This window comes from Manis javanica, chromosome 10 (assembly GCF_040802235.1).
Source record: "Manis javanica isolate MJ-LG chromosome 10, MJ_LKY, whole genome shotgun sequence".
NCBI classification, from domain to species: domain Eukaryota; kingdom Metazoa; phylum Chordata; class Mammalia; order Pholidota; family Manidae; genus Manis; species Manis javanica.
Window position 1 is genome coordinate 4,207,952 of NC_133165.1, and position 18,243 is coordinate 4,226,194.

Below are 18,243 nucleotides of genomic sequence, written 5' to 3' on the forward strand. Positions count from 1 at the left end.
GGAAGACTTTTATTGAGAGAGACGGTGAGAGGACAGACAGAGCTCCCGGCTCGGGAGAGCTGGGGGGCGGGGGGTGGGGGCGCACAGGAGAGCCGGGGGTGCTAAGTTGTCTAGGGGGTTTATAGGCGGTTGAGAGACAAAGAGCTGGGGATGCAGACCCACCAAATGGTCTCTACATGTTTATTTTTAAGGAGACACTAGGTTTCTTATCAGGTTTCCAGACTATTTTGCAGTTTGCATAAGAAATTTACTGCTTTGATCCTTTCTTAGAATAGCAGTTTCTTGGTTTGGGAGCACATCAATCAAGGCTGCTTGTCTTGCTTTCAAGGTGAGCTGAGTTATTGTGGGTTTGTTAAATAGTAAATTAAGAATCTTCTTAACTTCTTATCTTTAAGATGGAATCCTTCCTGCCCTTCATTATGTTGTTTACGGCTGGGCCTACCTGTTATATTAATTGCCCAGGTTATATGTTCCTTGATTAGGGGCTGGAGGAGGAAAAGCAGCATCTGGGTAAAGTTAAAGATAAACTGGGCTTTTTAGCCGCTAAAGTAAATTTTACAATAGCCTCATTTAATTGATACAAACAATACATGGGCTATGCTGAGGTATTTTCTTTTCTGGGAGATGTTCAAACATTGCAGGCTGTTACTCCTGCCTTTTTTACTTTTAACTAATCTTCACTGAAGAATGCTTATATTCCTAGTTTAATATTTTACTTTAGAGAATTAATGTGACTCTGTCTTTGCTTAATTGTTTAATACGGAGTTTTGGCAGGGGTCTTCTCCCAGAGGCCCTCACCCTGCTCTGACTACCCCCACGGGCCCCGACTCACCACCAAGGGAGCAGACGGCCTCTTCTTACCGTGGGTGGGCTCCACGTGCCTGACGGGGTTTCGAGCATTAGGTGGGAAGCATTTTCTAAGTTCTTCAGAGAAAAAGGGCAGGATGGAAATGCACCAAGACCTCTAATGACTGGATCACTCTTTCCAAGTGTCTCACCTTCCCTTCCAAATACTTAAGTGAAACCCAATCAATAGACGTTTTTATACTAAAAAGAATATCTTTAAGGAAATGAATTTTCTGGCAAAACTGTAGGGCCTATGTTTATGCAAACGGCTGGTACAGACAGGGAGGGCGCCTGGCACGGGAACACAGAAACAAGCCCCAGGGTCCAGTGGCTCCCTAAGATCCTAGCCTGGAGGTCAAAGAGTGATCATAGAAGGAATAAATGAGGGATCATAACTCCCCAACCCTCCGGGGCTTCTCTTTGCTGAGCAAAGGTCCCAAAGTGGAAGAGCAAAGAAGGAAGGCGGGAGCCTGAAATGCCGGTCTCTGCACCCAGAGGGCAGGAGCCTCTGGGGGTGCCTCCTGGACACAGGCCGGAGAAAGGCCAGCCCAGAGGCCACAGGGCAGGTGGTAGTACAGGCCCTGCCCCAGGTCAGGGGACAGCCCAGCAGCGTGGCCACATCTCTACTCTTAAGGGAGTTCTGGAATGCTGACCACCCCAGACACCCTGGTGCAGGCGGTCAGCACCCGGCGTGTGTCTGCCCACCACGCCAGCCTGGGGTGGGCAGGCGAGGACGTGAGGACAGGTGCACCTGGGGAATAAGGACAGGGGCCGACTGCCCAGGTGGGGGTCAGGAAGGCCTTCTGGGTGGCAGAAGTGAGAGGCGGTGCCAAGTGGCATGCAGCTGGTGGAGGGTCAGGTGGGGGTGTGTGGCCTGCAAACGGGGCAGAGAACAGTGGGATGGGCGCAGCACAGGACTGGCTTGTCTGCCCCTCCAGGTGAGGAGTGTGTTGCCTGCCTCCCCAGCAACAGCTCTGGTGGTGCCGTGACCCTGGTAGCCTTCAGAACCGCCCAGGAGGGCCCTCTGACACCCAAGGCCTGCAGTGCCTTCTGCTTCCCAGCTGGCCAGGGCCTCACTGCCCTCTCAGAGCGGGTCCAATGCCTGTGCGGGACGGCCCAGCCCCCCAACGCCTCCTCGGCCTGCCTGCCCTTCTGCTGCAGCCCCACACTGTGCCCTGCTCCTGCCTGTGGGGGCCCCACCCTCCTCCAGAACATCTTCCCTGCCTCCCCAGGGGCCACCCTGCTGGGGCCCCAAGGACCCCTGGCCTCCAGCCAGCCAGCAGCCTTCCACATCACTGCTTCACTGCCCATCAGCTCCACACACTGGGACTTTGGTGACGGCTCCCCCAAGGTGGACGTGGCTGGTCCGGCCGCCACCCACCACTATGTGCTGCCCAGATGCCATCACGTGACAGCTGTGCTGGCCCAGGGGGCTGGCTTGGCTTGGCTTGGGGTGGACGTGAAGGTGGAGGCAGCGCCTGCTGCACTGGAGCTTGTGTGTCTGGTTTCGGTGCGGAGTGAGGAGACCCTTGAGTCAGTGTCCGAAATTGTGGCAGCTCAGACCTGGACGCCACCTACAGCATCATGACCCTGGGCGACGAGCCAGCCCAAGGTGGGTGCCTCCCCACTTCCAGGCCCAGCATTGGCAGAGAGGGCAGGGTCCTGGTTGGGCACCCACATTGATGCCCCCATCTCTCTGCCATCCCCAAAGTGGTGCATCCGCTCTGCCCCTTGGACACCGAGATCTTCCCTGGTAATGAGCACTGCTACCGGCTGGTGGCAGAGAAGGCAGCCTGGCTGCAGGCGCAGGAGCAGTGCCGAGCCTGGGCCGGGGCCGCCCTGGCTATGGTGGACAGTCCTGCCATCCAGCACTTCCGGGTCTCCCGGGTCACCAGGTACTCTGCGCCCACCCTCCGAGAGGCTGGGGGTCCGGGCCCCAGACCACTGTGTGGGGCAGAGCCCGAGGTCTGAGGAGGGCCAGGAGGAGAGGAGGGGAGGAAGTGCTGTGTGCAGCTGGCCGGCCTGCCTCCTGGACGTGAGGTGAAGGGCCGTGTCGTGCCCAGCTGATGGCTGTTCCCATCAGCCTCTGGACACAGATGTGGGTGCGGGGGTGGTCTGTGCCCGCTGCGGGAGGTGCCCCAGACCTGTATCCTGTCACCTGCCTGTCCTGTGTTGGGGCCCTCCTGGCAGGGGTGGGACAGTTCTGGTGACCTGGGTGGGCGGTGCCGCTGTGCACAAGGAGCCTTGTGGATGTTCTTGTCACCCCAGGCCTGTGGGCAAGCGGGCTTCCCTGTCGTGGGCATTAGGGACCACTCTGCCTGGCCTCATTCGGCCCTCAGCACCTGCTGTGGCTGGTGGGGCTGGAGGCCAGAGCCCCACCTCTCCCAGGAACCCTGTATGGGAGGGAGAGGGCTGACTGGACTACGGATCACACCATTGGCATCCTCAGGGTCCAGAAGGGGAGACCGAGGCCCCGAGTCCTCCAGGCCGTGCCTGCGTTCACTCCACATCAGCTCTGAGCACATCACCTCCTCCCCCGTCCCTACCCAAGCGTCTATAAGCCCTGCCTCCAGAACGGTCTGCCCATCCTGGCACAGCTGTGGGGAATAGCCTGTTTGGGGTTTATACGCAGGCATCTTGGTCCCCAAATGCCATCCCTCTGATGTGCATGGGTCTGTGTGGCCCTCGGCCGCTGAGGCTATGTGGGCATGCGTGGCAGGGTGGGGACTGCGTGGGCCTTGCCTGCCAGGGCATGTCTCTGGGCCTCATCTGGAGAGCAGGGGCAGGGACAGGGCCCAGCAGATGGGCTGCTGTGAGGAACCTGTGCTCGGAGAGAAGGCAGACTAAGGGGCACCTGTCTTCAGGAAGCCCCCTGAACACGCGCACCCCAGTGTCTGCTTCAGAAGCCTGGATGTGTGGATTGGTTTCTCTGCTGTGGAGGTAATGGTGGCAGGCGTGCCCCTGGCTGAGGCCTTCAGCCTGGAGAGCTGCCAGAACTGGCCTCCTGGGGAGCCACACCCTGCCTCGGCTGAGCGCTGCATGAGGCTCGGGCCCACCGGCCAGTGCAACACGGACCTGTGCTCCGCGCCGCATAGCTACGTGTGTGAGCTGCAGCCTGGAGGTGCACTGGGGCCACTGCCCGGTGGGGAGCCCTCCTGCCCTGGCCTCATGGTCCCCTGTGTTCCTCAGCTGAGCGCCTGCTGTCGTTGAACTGAGCCTTCCCCTGATGAAACAAAGGTGGAGGGAGCTGGGGGTGCTTCCGGGGGCTCAGTCCCAGGCCAGCCCTTCCCACACTGCACACTCGCCCCCGCCAGGCCCCGTGTGGGACACGGAGAACTTCCTTATGGGAGCGCCCGTTGGGGACCTGCAGGGGCCCCTGAGCCTCCTGGTGCAGCTGGAGGCCCTCTCAGCCCCGCAGGAGGCTGTGGAGGTAGGCGGCCCGCGGCCCCTCGGGATGCGGTCCGGAGCCCGTGTGTGCCCCAGGGGCTGTGTGTCTGGAGCACAAGCTCTCTCCACCTCACTGCTGACCGTGTGTGCCCTAGAGACAGTGTGGAGGGGAGAGGCCGTGCCCTGATCCAGGGGGGCGCCCAGGGAGTCTGAACCTTCTCTCTTGCTGTTGGTGGGCTTTTAAAAACCAAGTCGGGGCCCGCACAGACAGTTTCAGACTGACTTTCCTTCTGCGGGACGGCATTTCCCAGTGTGGGACAAGGTGCACGGAGGCCTCCAATGCCCCGTCTGGTGGCTTCTTGCCCGCTGACCTGCCTGGGGTGGGACTGGGCTGCCACCAGGCTGCAGAACCAAGCAGCATGTCTCCTGCCCCCCACCAGGTGATGGTGTTTGCAGGCCTGGGCCTGAGCCGAGAGGCCTTCCTCACCACTGCTGAGTTTGGGACTCAGGCGCTCGGCCGGCCTGCCCAGCTGAGGCTGCAGGTGCACCGGCCCCAGAGAGGAGCAGGTGGGGCTCCATCCTGGTGGGCTTGGGGGGCTTGGGGGGCCTCTCTGTGCTTCATGTCCTCTCGTCCCTTGGCACTGGACTGATCTCCAGCCTCAAGGTGGACAGGGTGGATTCCACAGAGATGCCGACTCGCACCTGGGGTCTCAAGGACAGACTGGGAGGGGCCTGCCTGGGTGGGGAGTGAGGGTAGGGGCCGGGGTGCTGTCTCGCAAGGCTGTGTCACAGCAGGGTGTCCCTGACTGAGGCTTGTTACCACACTGGGGCCCGACACCCCTCTTCTCCTTGCAGGAGCCCCAGAAAAACAGCAGTGCACCTGACAGCAGGACCCTGGAGAACAGCACCGAGCTGGTCCCTGCGTGCACCCCAGGGGGACACCTGTGCCCCAGATCCAACATCTGCCTGCCACTAGATGCCCCCTGGCGCCCTCAGGCCTGTGCTAACGGGTCCTCGCCAGGGCCAGGGCGCCCTGGGGCCTCCTACCCACTGTGGCAGGAGCTCCTTTTCTCCTTGCCGGCTGGGCCGCTGGCCCAGTACTCGGTGCGTCGGCCTCAAGGCCTGGTGCTGTGCCTCCTCCAAGCTCCCTAGGTCTGGGCCTCTCCAGATACAAAGTGCAGATTCTTCCACAGCCCCAGGTTCCTGCCCTGCCCCGCGCCCTCCAGCCTCATCCCTCAGTGTGAAGCTGGTCTCCCCAGGGCCTTTGCACTGTGCAGGGCCTTCTGGGAGGACTCTCCCTCTGTCTTGGTGGGGCTGGCCTCTCCTGGCCTTCAGAGGAGCGTCCCTCAGAGGCCCCCCAGTCCAGGAGGCCCTCTCTGCCCTTGCATGTGCCTTTTGTCTGAGGCTGTCCCGGAGGGCTGTCTCCGCCACGAGTACCTGGGGTCCTGGGAAGCCTGGTGGAATGAGTGACTGTGAGCTGAGACCCCTGTGCGGTGGCTCTGGTGGCCAGATCAAGGGGATCCTGTAGGCCCATTGTAGGGCCTGACACAGCTTCACTTCCCCCTCCCGTAGGTCACCTTCCATGGCCAAGACAGACCCCTGCTCCCCGGTGACCTCATCAGCTTGCAGCATGATGCTGGGGCAGGCGCCCTCCTGCACTGCCCGCCAGCGCACAGCCACTCTGGCTCCGAGGTCCCGTACTTCTCCACGAGTGCCTCGGCCTGGCTGACCCGCCTGCCCGCCCAGCTGGAGGTGGCCCCAGCCGGCCCTGCCTGCACACTGAGGCTGCTGGCTGCCACAGAACAGCTCACCCCACTGCTGGATATGAGGCCCAATCCGGGGCTGCGGCGGCCGGGGCACTATGAAGTCCGGGTCATGGTGGGCAACAGCGTGTCCAGGCAGAACCTGTCCCGCAGCTTCACTGTGCTGTCCCCAGTGGCTGGGTTGCGAGTCTTCCACCCCATCCCCCCAGATGGTCACTTCTATGTGTCCACCAACGGCTCGGCCTTGGTGCTTCAGGTGGACTCCGGTGACAGTGCCACAGCCACAGCGCACTGGCTTGGAGGCAGTGTCCACGCACCCTTTGAGGCCACATGCCCCACCACAGTGGCCGCCCTGGTGCCTGGCTATGCCAAGGCCAACGCCACCCTGTTCTCAGTGTTGGCGCTGCCTGGGCTCAGCAAGGGTGAGCACACTGTGGAGGTGGTGGTGGAGAACAGCGCCGGCTGTGCCAACCTCAGCCTGCCAGTGAGGGCGGAGGAGCCCATCAGCGGCCTCCAGGCCCCGCCCTGCCCCGAGGCCTGCGTGCTGCAGGGCGTCCTGGTGGTGAGTGGGGCCGCGGGGCGCCCTGCCTCTCCCCAGTGAGGAGGGGGCCTGCTGGGACGTGGGGCTGCAGGGCGGTCTGGCCAGGCCATTAGGAGCCCCTCACACTGCACTGACTTCCATCACCGGGAAGTCGCCACTGGAACAGTGGCTTGGAAGCATGCGTTTTTGCTCAAGAAACACTTTGAACTCTTGGCCTGCCTCAGACCTCATGGAGCCTGGCTGCGGTTTGGGGGGCCCCTGGTGTGTTCCCGCCTGGCTAAAGCCAGTGCTTTTGGGGGTGGGGCCTGGTGCCGCCCAGCCACTGCTGGTGCCCCTGGGAAGGGGCTGTCCTGGTCCTGGGGCGACCACTCTGCACGGGGAGGCCTGTGGCTCTGCTGCCTTTGCGTAGGGCTGTGGGAAGGGCTGTCTGCCCGCCCTGCCACCTGTGCTGTTGTGTCCCCTGACTTGCCCTGGACACACCTGTTCCATCAAGTGATGCAGAGTAACGTCCAGAACCATGAGGCCCATTGAGCTGTGCCTTCAGAATGGTGCTGTCCAACTGCGGGGTGAGCAGGAGCTCCTGGGGAGGGTGTGTGGATGCAGATGTGGGTCCGCGCTTCACGCCCTGGTGCTGGGTCACCTTCCAGGTGAGGACGGCGAGGAGTCCAGAGGCGGAGGGGTGAGCGAGCCTGTGCTCGGCCCCAGGTGGCCTCCCTGGGGCACACCCTCTGTTCCCCCCACCCCTCCCGGGGAGGCGTGTCCAGGGCAGGGCCACACAGCCCGCCTGTGTCCTTCCCACAGAGGTACAGCCCTGTGGTGAAGGCCGGTTCAGACGTGATCTTCCACTGGACCATCGACGACAAGCAGTCCCTGACCTTCCACAATGTGGTGTTCAACGTCATCTACCAGAGGGCCGCTGTCTTCAAGCTCCTGGTGGGCAGGGCGTGCGGGGTGGAGTTGGGGGGCAGGCGCTGGGGCTCCCCTCTGCTTCCCGTTCCACTTTGCTCCCAAGGACCCCACGCAGCTGAGGGTGAGTGCGGGGGCCTCCGTCCACACTGCCTTGTGGCCTGCCCGCTGGCAGCCCACTGTCCACTGCCTGTCTCCACGGCTGACAGCCTCCAACCATGTGAGCAATGTCACTGTGAACTACAATGTCACCGTGGAGCACATGCACAGGATGCAGGGCCTCCGCATGTCTGTGGTGTTGCCCGTGCTGCCCCTCGGTGCCACACTAGCGCTGGCTGCCGACGTGCTCATGGACACAGCCGTGGACGTGTCCTTTCTGTGAGCGCGCTGGGCCAGGCCTGGGTGGGCTGGCGTCAGGTTCTCTCCTCAGCCACTGTCTCTGTTGGGAGGTGCTGGGTGGCTAGGACCCTGGGAGGGGTGGGGGCTTCAGCAGGGTTGGGGACACCCCTGTAGAAGCAGCTGACCCCCCCAGTGCAACCTACAGCTGCTCACAGCCCACCTGCTGCCCTGGCAGGTGGACCTTCTGGGATGGCGAGCAGGTGACGGGCCAGTTCAAGCCTCCGTACAAAGAATCCTTCCAGGTCCCAGACCCCACAGTGGCCCAGGAGCTGGTGGAGCACAACATCACGCACAGCTACACAGTCCCGGGTGCAGGGGGGGACTGTGGCCTGGCCTGGGGGCAGCCCCTTCTGTGCAGCCTGGGCCCTGCCCTCACGAGAATGGAGGAGGGGTGTTGAGGTCGGGTGGGCTGGGCTGCTGAGCCCGCGATTCAGGTCTGCTGGTCAGAAACTGGCCCTCCCTGTCCTCTTCTCTGAGTGTTTTTGAGGGAGAAGGATGATTGCCTTTCAGTCATTGTTAAAGCCCCAGAAGCCTCACGTGCAGAAGGCCAGATAAACAGTGGCTCCCACAGCCGGGCCCTGTGTTGGCGTCCGCCCTTGTCAGCCTTAGCATGCTTGCACGACCCCCGCCCCTGTGCCGGCCTCACCCCACATGCCTCCCCATGAGGACCCCCAGGCAGGGGCCAAGGGTGCCCTCTGTTCACATCTAACCAGGGCCCTGCCCCTGCCCCTCCCAAGAGGCCCACATGTGGCGGTGTGGGGTTCGGTAGAGATTCTGCCGAGTGGGTTGTGGTGGCCCCCGCCCCGGCCTCACAACAGCCTGTCCCCCAGGTGTGTACAACCTGACCTTGCTCTTGTCCAGTGCTTTCGAGAACCTGACTTGGCAAGTACCTGTGAGTGTGCGCGCCTCCCTACCCGCCGTGTCTGTGGCTGTGGGCAGCCACGTCTTGGTGGCGGGGCAGCCTGTCACCTCCCCACATCTACTGCCTTCGCCCATGGATGTCCGTAGATTGTGGGACTTCGAGGACTGCTCCCCAGCCCTGATGCAGCACCAGCCTGAGGTCAACCACACATTTGCCTCGCAGGGCATGTACCATGTCTGCCTGGAGGCCAACAACATGGTGAGCAGTACGCGGCCTGCACTAGCATCCACGTCCTTGACGGGCTCCATGGCCTGGGCGTGAGGCTCAGCCCCACTATGGAGCAGGGCGCACCAGTGGTCATCAGCGCCACCCTGGAGTCAGGTGATAATGTTATGTGGACTTTTGACATGGCGGATGACATGATAAACAGTGGCTCCCACGGCTGGGCCCTGCATTGGCGTCCGCCCTTGTCAGCCTGAGCATGCCTGCACAACCCCCGCCCCTGTGCCGGCGTCACCCCACATGCCTCCCCATGCGGACCCCCAGGCAGGGGCCAAGGGTGCCCTCTGTTCACGTCTAACCAGGGCCCTGCCCCTGCCCCTCCCAAGAGGCCCACATGTGGCGGAGTGCGGTTCGGTAGAGATTCTGCCGAGCGGGTTGTGGTGGCCCCCGGTGGAGCACTGGTACCTGCAAGCACAGAACCATACGGTGACTGTGGGAGCGGCTTGCTGGCTGGCCCAGAGCCTCTCTGTGCAGGTCTTTGTCCTTGAGGTGCTGTGGATCGACCCCACGGGCTGCATCCCTGAGCAGCCCCATGCTCGGCTCACAGCCCATGTCACCGGGAACCCTGCCCTCTACATCTTTGACTGGACCTTTGGGGACGGCCCATCCAACATGACCATCCAGGGGGACCCCACAGGGACACACAACTTCACACGGAGTGGCACGTTTCCCCTGGCACTGGACCTGTCGAGCCACGTGAATGAGGCACACTACTTCACCAGTGTCTGTGTGGAGCCCGAGGTGGGCAACGTCACCCTGTGGCCTGAGAGGCAGTTTGTGCAGCTTGGGAATGCAGCCCAGCTGGCTGCCTGTGCGTGGCCCCCCTCTTCCTACCGCTACACCTGGGACTTTGACACGGAGGCTGCCACCCACACCGGGAGCTCCCAGGCCACAGTCACCTACCGAGACTCGGGCTCCTACCTGGTGACGGTCACAGGGTCCAAGAATGTCTTGGCTGCCAATGACTCAGCACTTGTGGAGGTGCAGGAGCCCGTGGAGCTCACAGGCATCGAGGTCAACAGCTCCCATGTGCTGGAGCTGCAGCAGCCCTACCTGCTGTCTGCTGTGGGCCGTGGGCACCCCGCCACCTACTTGTGGGAGCTGGGGGATGGCAGGTGGCTTGAGGGCCCCATGGTCAACCATGTCTACAATAGCACAGGCCGCTTTGCCATCAGGGTGGTGGCTTGGAATGAGGTGAGCCTCAGCGAGGCCAGGCTGAACGTCACAGTGCAGCAGCGTGTACGGGGGCTCAGTGTCAACGCCAGCTGCACGGTGGTGCCCCTGAATGGCAGTGTGAACTTCAGCACATTGCTGGAGGCAGGCAGTGACGTGCGCTAGTGCTGGGTGCTCTGTGACCACTGCACACTCATCCCTGGGGGCCCCACCATCTCCTACACCTTCCGCTCGGTGGGCACCTTCAACATCATTGTCACAGCCGAGAACAAGGTGGGTGCCACCCAGGACAGCATCTTCGTCTATGTCCTGCAGCGTATCGAGGGGCTACAGGTGGTGGGTGGTGGTGGCAGTGGCTGCTTCCCCACCAACCACACGCTGCAGCTGCAGGCCATGGTCCATGATGGCACCAACGTCTCCTACAGCTGGACTGCCCAGCGGGACGGTGGCCTGGCCTTGGCTGGCAGCAGGAAGACCTTCCTGCTCACTGTGCTCGGGGCTGGCACGTACCATGTCCATCTGCGGGCCACCAACATGCTGGGCAGTGCCTCAGCCACTTGCACTGTGGACTTTGTGGAACCTGTGGGGTGGCTCTCTGCGGCTGCCTCCCCAAACCCAGCTGCTGTCAACACGAGTGTCACTCTCTGTGTTGAGCTGGCTGGTGGCAGCAGTGTCATTTATACCTGGTCCCTGGAGGACGGGCTGAGCTGGGAGACCCCAGAGCCCTCCACCCTCCATGCCTTTGTTACCCCCGGCCTGCACCTGGTCACAGTCACAGCCAAGAATGAACTGGGCTCAGCCAATGCCGCCATTGAGGTGGCCGTGCAGGTGCCTGTGAGCGGTCTCAGCATCAGGGCTGGTGAGCTAGACTGTGGCTTCATGACACCCAGCTCCACTGTGCCCTTCTGGGGGCAGCTGGCCTCGGGCAGCAACGTGAGCTGGTGCTGGGCCGCTCTGGGTGGCAGCAAGCATGGCCAGCATGTCACCATGGTCTTCCCTGATGCCAGCACCTTCTCTTTTCAGCTCAGCGCCTCCAATGTAGTCAGCTGGCTGGTAGCCACACACAGCCTCACAGTGGAGGAGCCCATTGTGGGCCTGGCGCTCTGGGCCAGCACCAAGGTGGCAGTGCTTGGTCAGCTGGTCCACTTTCAGATCCTGCTGGCCACTGGCTCAGCTGTCAGCTTCCACCTGCAGGTCAATGGGGCCGTCCCTGAGGTGCTCTCTGGGCCTCAGTTCTCCCACAGCTTCCCCCGCGTTGGGGACCACGCAGTGAGTGTCCAGGCTGAGAATCACGTGAGCAGGGCCCAGGCCCGGGTGCGCATCTTGGTGCTGGAGGCCGTGGTCAGGCTCCAGGTGCCCAACTGCTGTGAGCCTAGCATTGCCACGGGTGCTGAGGGACTTCACGGCCCAGGTGCAGTGGGGCTCCCGCATCGCCTATGCGTGGTACTTCTCCTTGCAGAAGGTCCAGGGGGACTCGCTGGTCATCCTGTCGGGCTGCAATGTCACGTACACCCTGTGGCCACAGGGTTGCTGGAGATCCATGTGCGAGCCTTCAACGAGCTGGGGGGAGTGAACCGCACACTGGTGGGTGAGGTCCAGGGTGTCATCCAGCACGTGGCACTGCACAGCGGCCGCTGTTTCACCAACCGCTCAGCCCAGTTTGAGGCTGCCATGAGCCCCAGTGCCTGGCGTGTGGCCTACCACTGGGACTTTGGGGATGGGGCCACAGTGGAGGACACACAGGAGCCCTGGGCTGACCATTCCTACCTGCGGCCTGGGGACTACTGTGTAGAGGCGAATGCCTCCAACCCAGTGAGCTTTTTTGTGGCACAGACCACCATCACCGTCCACGTGCTGGCCTGCAGGGACCCTGGAGAGGAGGTGGCCCTGCCCTTGCGGGTGCTCATGCGGTGCTCCCAGCGCAACTACCTGGAAGCCCATGTTGACCTATGGGACTGCGTCACCTATCAGACTGAGTATCGCTGTTAGGTGTACTGCACCACTAGCTGCCAGCAGCTTGGGCACATGGCCCGTGTGGCCTTGCCCAATGTGGACATGAGACAGGCCTAGCTGGTGGTGCCACGGCTGGCACTGCCCGTGGGCCACTACTGCTTTGTGTTTGTGGTGTCATTTGGGGACACACCACTGGCGCAAAGCATCCAGACCAATGTGACAGTGGTCCCCGAACGCCTGGTGCCCATTATTGAGGGTGGTTCGTACCGTGTGTGTGGTCAGATGCTCAGGACCTAGGTGCCAGATGGGAGCAAGTCCTACAACCCCAACTTGGAGGATGGTGACCAGACCCCGCTCAGCTTCCACTGGGCCTGCGTGGCCTTGATGCAGGTCAGCTGCACAGCGGGGTGGGACTGGGACCCCCTCCACCCCTAGTGACTCCTTTGTGCTAATGAGCTGAGCAGGGCCCTGAGCCCCACCTGATGACTGAGTACCTGGTGGGCCTGATCCCAGCAGGGGGGTCTCCCCAGCTTTCCCCTGGGCTGGCTCTGCTTTGAAGCAGATTGGGGGTCTCACTGCCCCCTGTTGTGGGCTGCAGAGTGAGACAGGAGGGTGTGCACTCTCCTTCGGGCCCCGTGGGAGCAGCACGGTCACCCTCCCCTGGGAGTGCCTGCAAGCCAGCGTGGAGTACACCTTCAGCCTGACTGTGTGGAAGGCGGGCAGGAGGGAGGAGGCCACCAACCAGACACTGAGTGCTTGGCCTGGGCCCTGCGGCATGGGGCGGGGTGGGTACGGGGGCAGGGGTGTCGCTCCAGATGTCTTGAGGCGGTCGGTTTTCTAAGTTACTGCTTCTAACAAATGTCCCATGAAGCATGGCTTCCTCACAAGCAGGTGACAGCCATACGCCATGCTCTGTGACAGTCCCCTCAGCATGCTGGGGGAACAAACCCCTTCCTAGAGCCACACTCAAGGCACCCTCGCCGGACCAACCAGGCGGGTCAGGACACCCTGGGGCACCCCCATGGCAGCATCCTGCTGCCACTGGGCAGGGCCTGCTGATGCAGGCAGGTGTGCCCGGCTCTGTCGGGGCTGGGGGAATGTCCTGCCCCTGGTGGGGGTGAGGCGCATGCCCAGAGGAGTCGTCTGGACGGGCTCAGCTGTCACTCGTCGACCATCATAGGCGAGCACCTACCCACCACCGCCTGTGTGCCAGGCCCAAGCTGGGCGCCAGATGCTGCAGAAAATAAACCTACCATGGTCTGTTCCTTTAGATGAACCCCGCTTCCCAGGCTGGGAGACACAACCCTATGACTGCACTGAGGGCTGAGCTCACAGGCCCCTGGCAACCTGGCCTTTGGGTTGAGTACCAGTGGGCTGGACCTGGAGAGCTTTCCCAGCAGGGGGAATGGCAGGTGCAGAAGGCAGGGCCCTGACTGCCCTGCTGTCTGGGCAGACTTGGGCCTGGGTCTCAAGAGCAGAGGCCCTGCCTTGGGGCACAGCTCCCGGTTATCCCACCCTGTGCCCAGGTGCTGATCCGGAGCAGCCGGGTGCCCATTGTGCCCTTGGAGTGTGTGTCCTGCAAGGCGCAGGCAGTGTACGCAGTGAGCCGCAGCTCCTATGTGTACCTGGAGGGCCGCTGCACCAATTGCCGCGGGGACTTCAAACAAGGGGTGAGCTTGCTGGGAGCTGGCAGGGGACCAGAGACAGGGAGTGGGCGGGGCCAGGGGCACGGAGTGGGCTGGTGACCCCTTGAGCGCAGCGAGGGCGCCATGCGTCCTGTAGCGCTGGGCCGCGCACACCTTCGGCAATGAGACGCTGGTGCTGGGCGAGGCCAGCACGTCCAACGGACAGCTCCCGTATGCAGCTGGTTGTGCAGCACCGCGTGCTACAGGACGGCGAGGACTAAACGTTCATGCTCACGGTGCTGGGCCGCTCGGGTGCACTTCGAGTGCATGTGTGAGTGCGGCCAGGCCGGGTGCGGGCGTGTGGGCTGGCCTCAGGTGGGGTTTGTAGGGCCCCGGTGATGCTATGGGGGCCCGCCGGCTGGCAGGATGCAGAGGGTGCGGGTGCCCCGCTGGTGTATGCCCTGCTGCTGCGGCACTGTTGCCAGGGCCACTGCGAAGAGTTCTGTGTGTACAAGGGCAGCCCGTCTGCCTACAGGGCCGTGCTTCCCCCGGGCTTCGCACCCTACTTCCAGGTTGGCCTGGCCGTGACAGTGCAGGACCAGCTGGGCGCCTCTGTGGTTGCCCTTGACAGGTGAGCCTGTGCCCAAGAGCAGGGTCTGGCTGGGAGCTGGGGGCCTCACTGCCCCCTGTTGACTCGCTGCCCGTGTGCAAGTCTCTGGCCATCGCCCTGCCAGAGCCCCCAGGAGCCTCCCTGGACCTCATGGCCTGGCTGCACAGCCTCGCAGAGAACATGCTGCCCGGGCTCCTGACACAGGCTGACCCCCAGCACGTGATAGAGTACTCATTAGCGCTCATCACTGTGCTCAACGAGGTCAGTGCAGGGGCAGGGGTCCCACGTCTGCCCTCAGTGGCGGGGGCCGGTTACCGTGCTCCTGACCGGATTCCCCAAAGGGCTGTACTCAGCTCCTGCCAGACAAAATCCCTGTCTTCCTTCAAACAGCTGCTGCTCTCAGTAGCCACATGCAGGCCTTCCCCACCACTAGACCTCCCCACCTCTCCTCTCCTGTGCCTCCAGCCCCTGCAGGAGGTCCTGGGAAAGCCGCCTCTTGTCCCTGACGAAACCAGTGAGGTTAGCTGCTGCCCCAGTTACACAGCAGCTGAGGGGCCACACGGCTGTCCACCACCTACCGATGGCTGCTGCGTGCCCACCACCTGCAGTATGAGCAAGCCCTGGCTGCAGCAGCAGAGTTGGACCCCAGGCAACAGCTTCGAGCCCAGATACACAAGAATGTCACTGAGACTCTGGTCTCCCTGCGGGTCAACACTGGACGAAATCCAGCAGATCGCGGCCATACTGGCCCAGTGCACGGTAGGGCGAGGTCCAGGCCTGCGGAGCCCCCAAGCTTTTCTTGACCAAGTCTACCTGGCTGTGTGCTTATTATTGGCAGTCCTGGCATGAGCCACAGGCATCCCCAGGATGCCCCTGCAGAGTGGCCCAGGGTGTGAGGAGCAGAGGTGGAGATGGCAGATGCGGAAAGGCCTTTGGTTTTACCTACCCTGGGTCCTCCAGCCCGGAGAAGTCACCCACCATTGTCGCTCCAGATGCGGGTACTGGGGTGTGCTAGGCACGCTCCTGATGGTGGCACTGTGCCCAGGCTGGTGGGTGGATGCAGAGAAGGAAGCACAGAGCCTTCTGGGTAGGGGTGGCCCAGTCTGGCTTGTGGCTCCTAGGGCTCTGGACGTGGCTGGGGCCAGCAAGGCCATGTCACTATTTGGACAGGCCAATGTGGGTGGGTGGGGCCAGGGAAGGGGTGTCAGCAGGGCTGCGTATGAGTGGGACCCAGGATGGGTGGCCCCTCCAGCAGCTGCAAGGAGGGTGGTTAGGAGAGTCTGAGGAGGGGAGGTGGGTGGTGGGAACCACCCCAGAATCCTGGCATGCGTGGCTAGGCTGTGGGAACTGTCCCCAGCCAGGGCCCATCAGCAAGGCTGGAATGGGGCTGGAGATGTTGTTGGGCTCCCTGCAGGCATCCAGCCCAGAGCTCGTGTGCCGCTCGTGTTTGAAGAAGACACTGCACAAGCTGGAAGCCATGATGCTCGTCGTGCAGGTAGAGAAGGCCACAGGCACGGGGATGCCCACCACCATTGCCGACAGCATCCTCAGCTTCACTGGTGTGGCGGGTGGGCGGGCAGGCGGGGAGCGGCTCCTTCTCCAGGCGCCCCACAGCGACCTCTGACCCCTCCCCACCCACAGGCGGCCTCATCGACCTGACCAGCTCAGACATGGAGGGCCCACAGCCCTCTGAGCTGGGGGCCATGCCGCCGGCGCTGATGGTGGCATCCAGGGCCTACCACCTCTCCTCGGCCCTCATGCGCATCCTCATGCGCTCCCGTGTGCTTGATGAGGAGCCCCTGACGCTGGTGGGCAAGGAGATCGTGGCGCAGGGCAAGCGCTCAGACCTGCGGAGCCTGCTGTGCAGGGTGCTGCCTCGGGCCCTGGCTGCCACTTCTCCATCCCCACGGCCTTCAGCGGGGCCCTGTCCAACCTCACCGACGTGGTGCAGCTCATCTTCCTCGTCCACTCCAACCCCTTCCCCTTTGGCTACATTGGCAACTACACGGTCTCTACCAAGGTGGTGTCCATGGCCTTCCAGACACAGGCCAGTGCCCAGATCCCCATTGGGCAGCTGGCCTCAGAGCGTGCCATCACCGTGAAGGTGCCCAGCAGCTCCGACCAGGTGGCCCAGGGCCCGAGAGTCCCTTCCAGCTCCATTGTCATTCCACCCAGGCCTCAGTCAGTGTGGTGGTCGCCCCTGAGAACAGCAGTCCCGAGGCGGGGCTGCACCTGCTGCTCACCTACAGGGTGCTGCACGGTGGGTGCCCATCCTCTGCCAGCTGGGCAGGTAGCTGGGGGGGAGGCCGGCGAGCAGGGATTTCCTGCAGACACCCCGACACATGGCCTGTGGTGGTCTGTCTTCTGGTTCCTGGGGTCCTGGGGGCCTGGAGGGTGGTGACGGGTGGAGTGGGGGTGGAGGTTCTTCCAGCCTCTGCTGGTGGAGGGGAGTCCAGGTGTGTCCCCCAGGGTGTGCCAGCTGCCTGGGGCAGGCGAGTCTCCCCATACCTGCACCCCAGGGTGCAACCTGCCTGAAGAGCCTGAGCCCTACCTGGCTGCCTACCTGCATTCAGTACCATTGCCCAACGAGCATAACTGCTCAGCCAGCAGGAAGATCAGCTTGGAGGCTCTGGCAGGAGGCGACCACAGGCTCTATACCTTCTTCATGGCCCCAGGGTGAGCATGTGCCCACCCTGGAGGGCAGAGCAGGTGCCTGCGGACCTGGGGGGCAGGCAGAGTGCTGGGCTGGACAGCGGGCTGCACTCGGTAGCTTGGGTGGGGCTGGTGTCTGAGGACAGGGAGGCCATGGTCACCTCTGTGTGTGCCAAGGTTACGGGGGCTCCTGTGGGGGGCAGGCGGGGCCTGGCAAAGCTTGGCAAGCGTGGCTGCAGCTGAGAGGTCCTTGGGCCAGAACACTGCCCCGACTGGGAACTCAGGGCAGGGCCGGTCACGACACCTGCCCTCTCCCAGGACCAGAGAGCCAGGTGGGACGTACTACCTGAACCTGACCAGCCACTTCCACTGGTTGGCGCTTGAAGTGTCTGTGGGCCTGTACGCGTCGCTGTGCCAGTACTTCAGTGAGGCAGAGAAGACATAGCGGACGGAGGGGCTCCTGCCCCTGGAGAGGACCTCGCCCAGCCAGGCTGTCTGCCTCACCCGTCACCTTACCAACTTTGACGCCAGCCTCTTCGTGCCCCCCAGCCGCATCCACTTCATCTTCCCAATGAGTGGCCCCATGCCTCTGTGTGTTCTGGGGGACCCAGCTTCTTCCTGAGAAGGGGAGGCGTGGCCCACAGTCCCCGGGCCTGATGGTGCCACGTTCCCAGGAGCCAGCCTCGGGCCTGAACTACACTGTCCTGCTGATGTGCGCCATGTGCCTGGTGACCTACGCAGTCATGGTGGTGATCCTGAGTAGGCTGGACCGGCTGGATGTCAGTCGGGTCCAGGTCATTCCTTTCTGAAAGAAGGGAGGCCGCTTCAAGTATGAGATTCTGGTGAAGACCGGCTGGGGCCGAGGCTCAGGTGAGGGCAGGGCCCCCATCCCAGCTGAGACTGCTCTCGCGTGTGGAGGCCGCCTTCCCCAGGGAGACCACCATGACGGAGGGCCTGAGGCAGGGCCCAGTTTACCAGGTGCTGTGTGGGGCACTCGCCCGAGATTTCTCACAGCCACCTGTGGCCCGCTGTCACTGTCCCCACGAAGGTGGACATCCTGCACGAAGCAGGTGTGCCGCCGATGCAGAAGGCCTCCGGGCTGGTGTGTGTTCAGGTCGCGTGGATGCAGACTTGGGCCTTGCTGGGGGGTCGTTCCTGAATAGGAGTCATCATCGCAGAAACAGTATGCCTTTCACGGCCTCGGGAGCTCCGGGTCACACAGGCGCGAGAAGCGCGTTGGCACT

The 18,243-nt window shown here is 62.9% G+C and overlaps 1 protein-coding gene across 1 annotated transcript in view; it reads left to right on the forward strand.

Annotated features, from left to right (window-relative positions):
• Positions 1-18,243, forward strand: part of LOC118972897 (polycystin-1-like) — a gene marked incomplete at its 5' end in the record, with an annotated part of 49,349 nt that overhangs the window by 26,939 nt on the left and 4,167 nt on the right. The window contains 30 exon segments of the mRNA XM_073214663.1: positions 1,785-2,378; positions 2,381-2,458; positions 2,558-2,741; positions 3,750-3,967; positions 4,161-4,276; positions 4,674-4,800; positions 5,057-5,337; positions 5,806-6,558; positions 7,339-7,470; positions 7,619-7,821; positions 8,018-8,151; positions 8,673-8,969; positions 8,972-9,145; positions 9,372-11,550; positions 11,552-11,667; positions 11,670-12,502; positions 12,711-12,866; positions 13,639-13,782; positions 13,895-13,960; positions 13,962-14,372; positions 14,450-14,608; positions 14,956-15,056; positions 15,058-15,106; positions 15,762-15,906; positions 15,989-16,210; positions 16,213-16,521; positions 16,524-16,607; positions 16,867-17,023; positions 17,318-17,594; positions 17,674-17,866. Of these exon segments, the coding sequence (XP_073070764.1) occupies positions 1,785-2,378; positions 2,381-2,458; positions 2,558-2,741; positions 3,750-3,967; positions 4,161-4,276; positions 4,674-4,800; positions 5,057-5,337; positions 5,806-6,558; positions 7,339-7,470; positions 7,619-7,821; positions 8,018-8,151; positions 8,673-8,969; positions 8,972-9,145; positions 9,372-11,550; positions 11,552-11,667; positions 11,670-12,502; positions 12,711-12,866; positions 13,639-13,782; positions 13,895-13,960; positions 13,962-14,372; positions 14,450-14,608; positions 14,956-15,056; positions 15,058-15,106; positions 15,762-15,906; positions 15,989-16,210; positions 16,213-16,521; positions 16,524-16,607; positions 16,867-17,023; positions 17,318-17,594; positions 17,674-17,866 (8,892 nt within the window).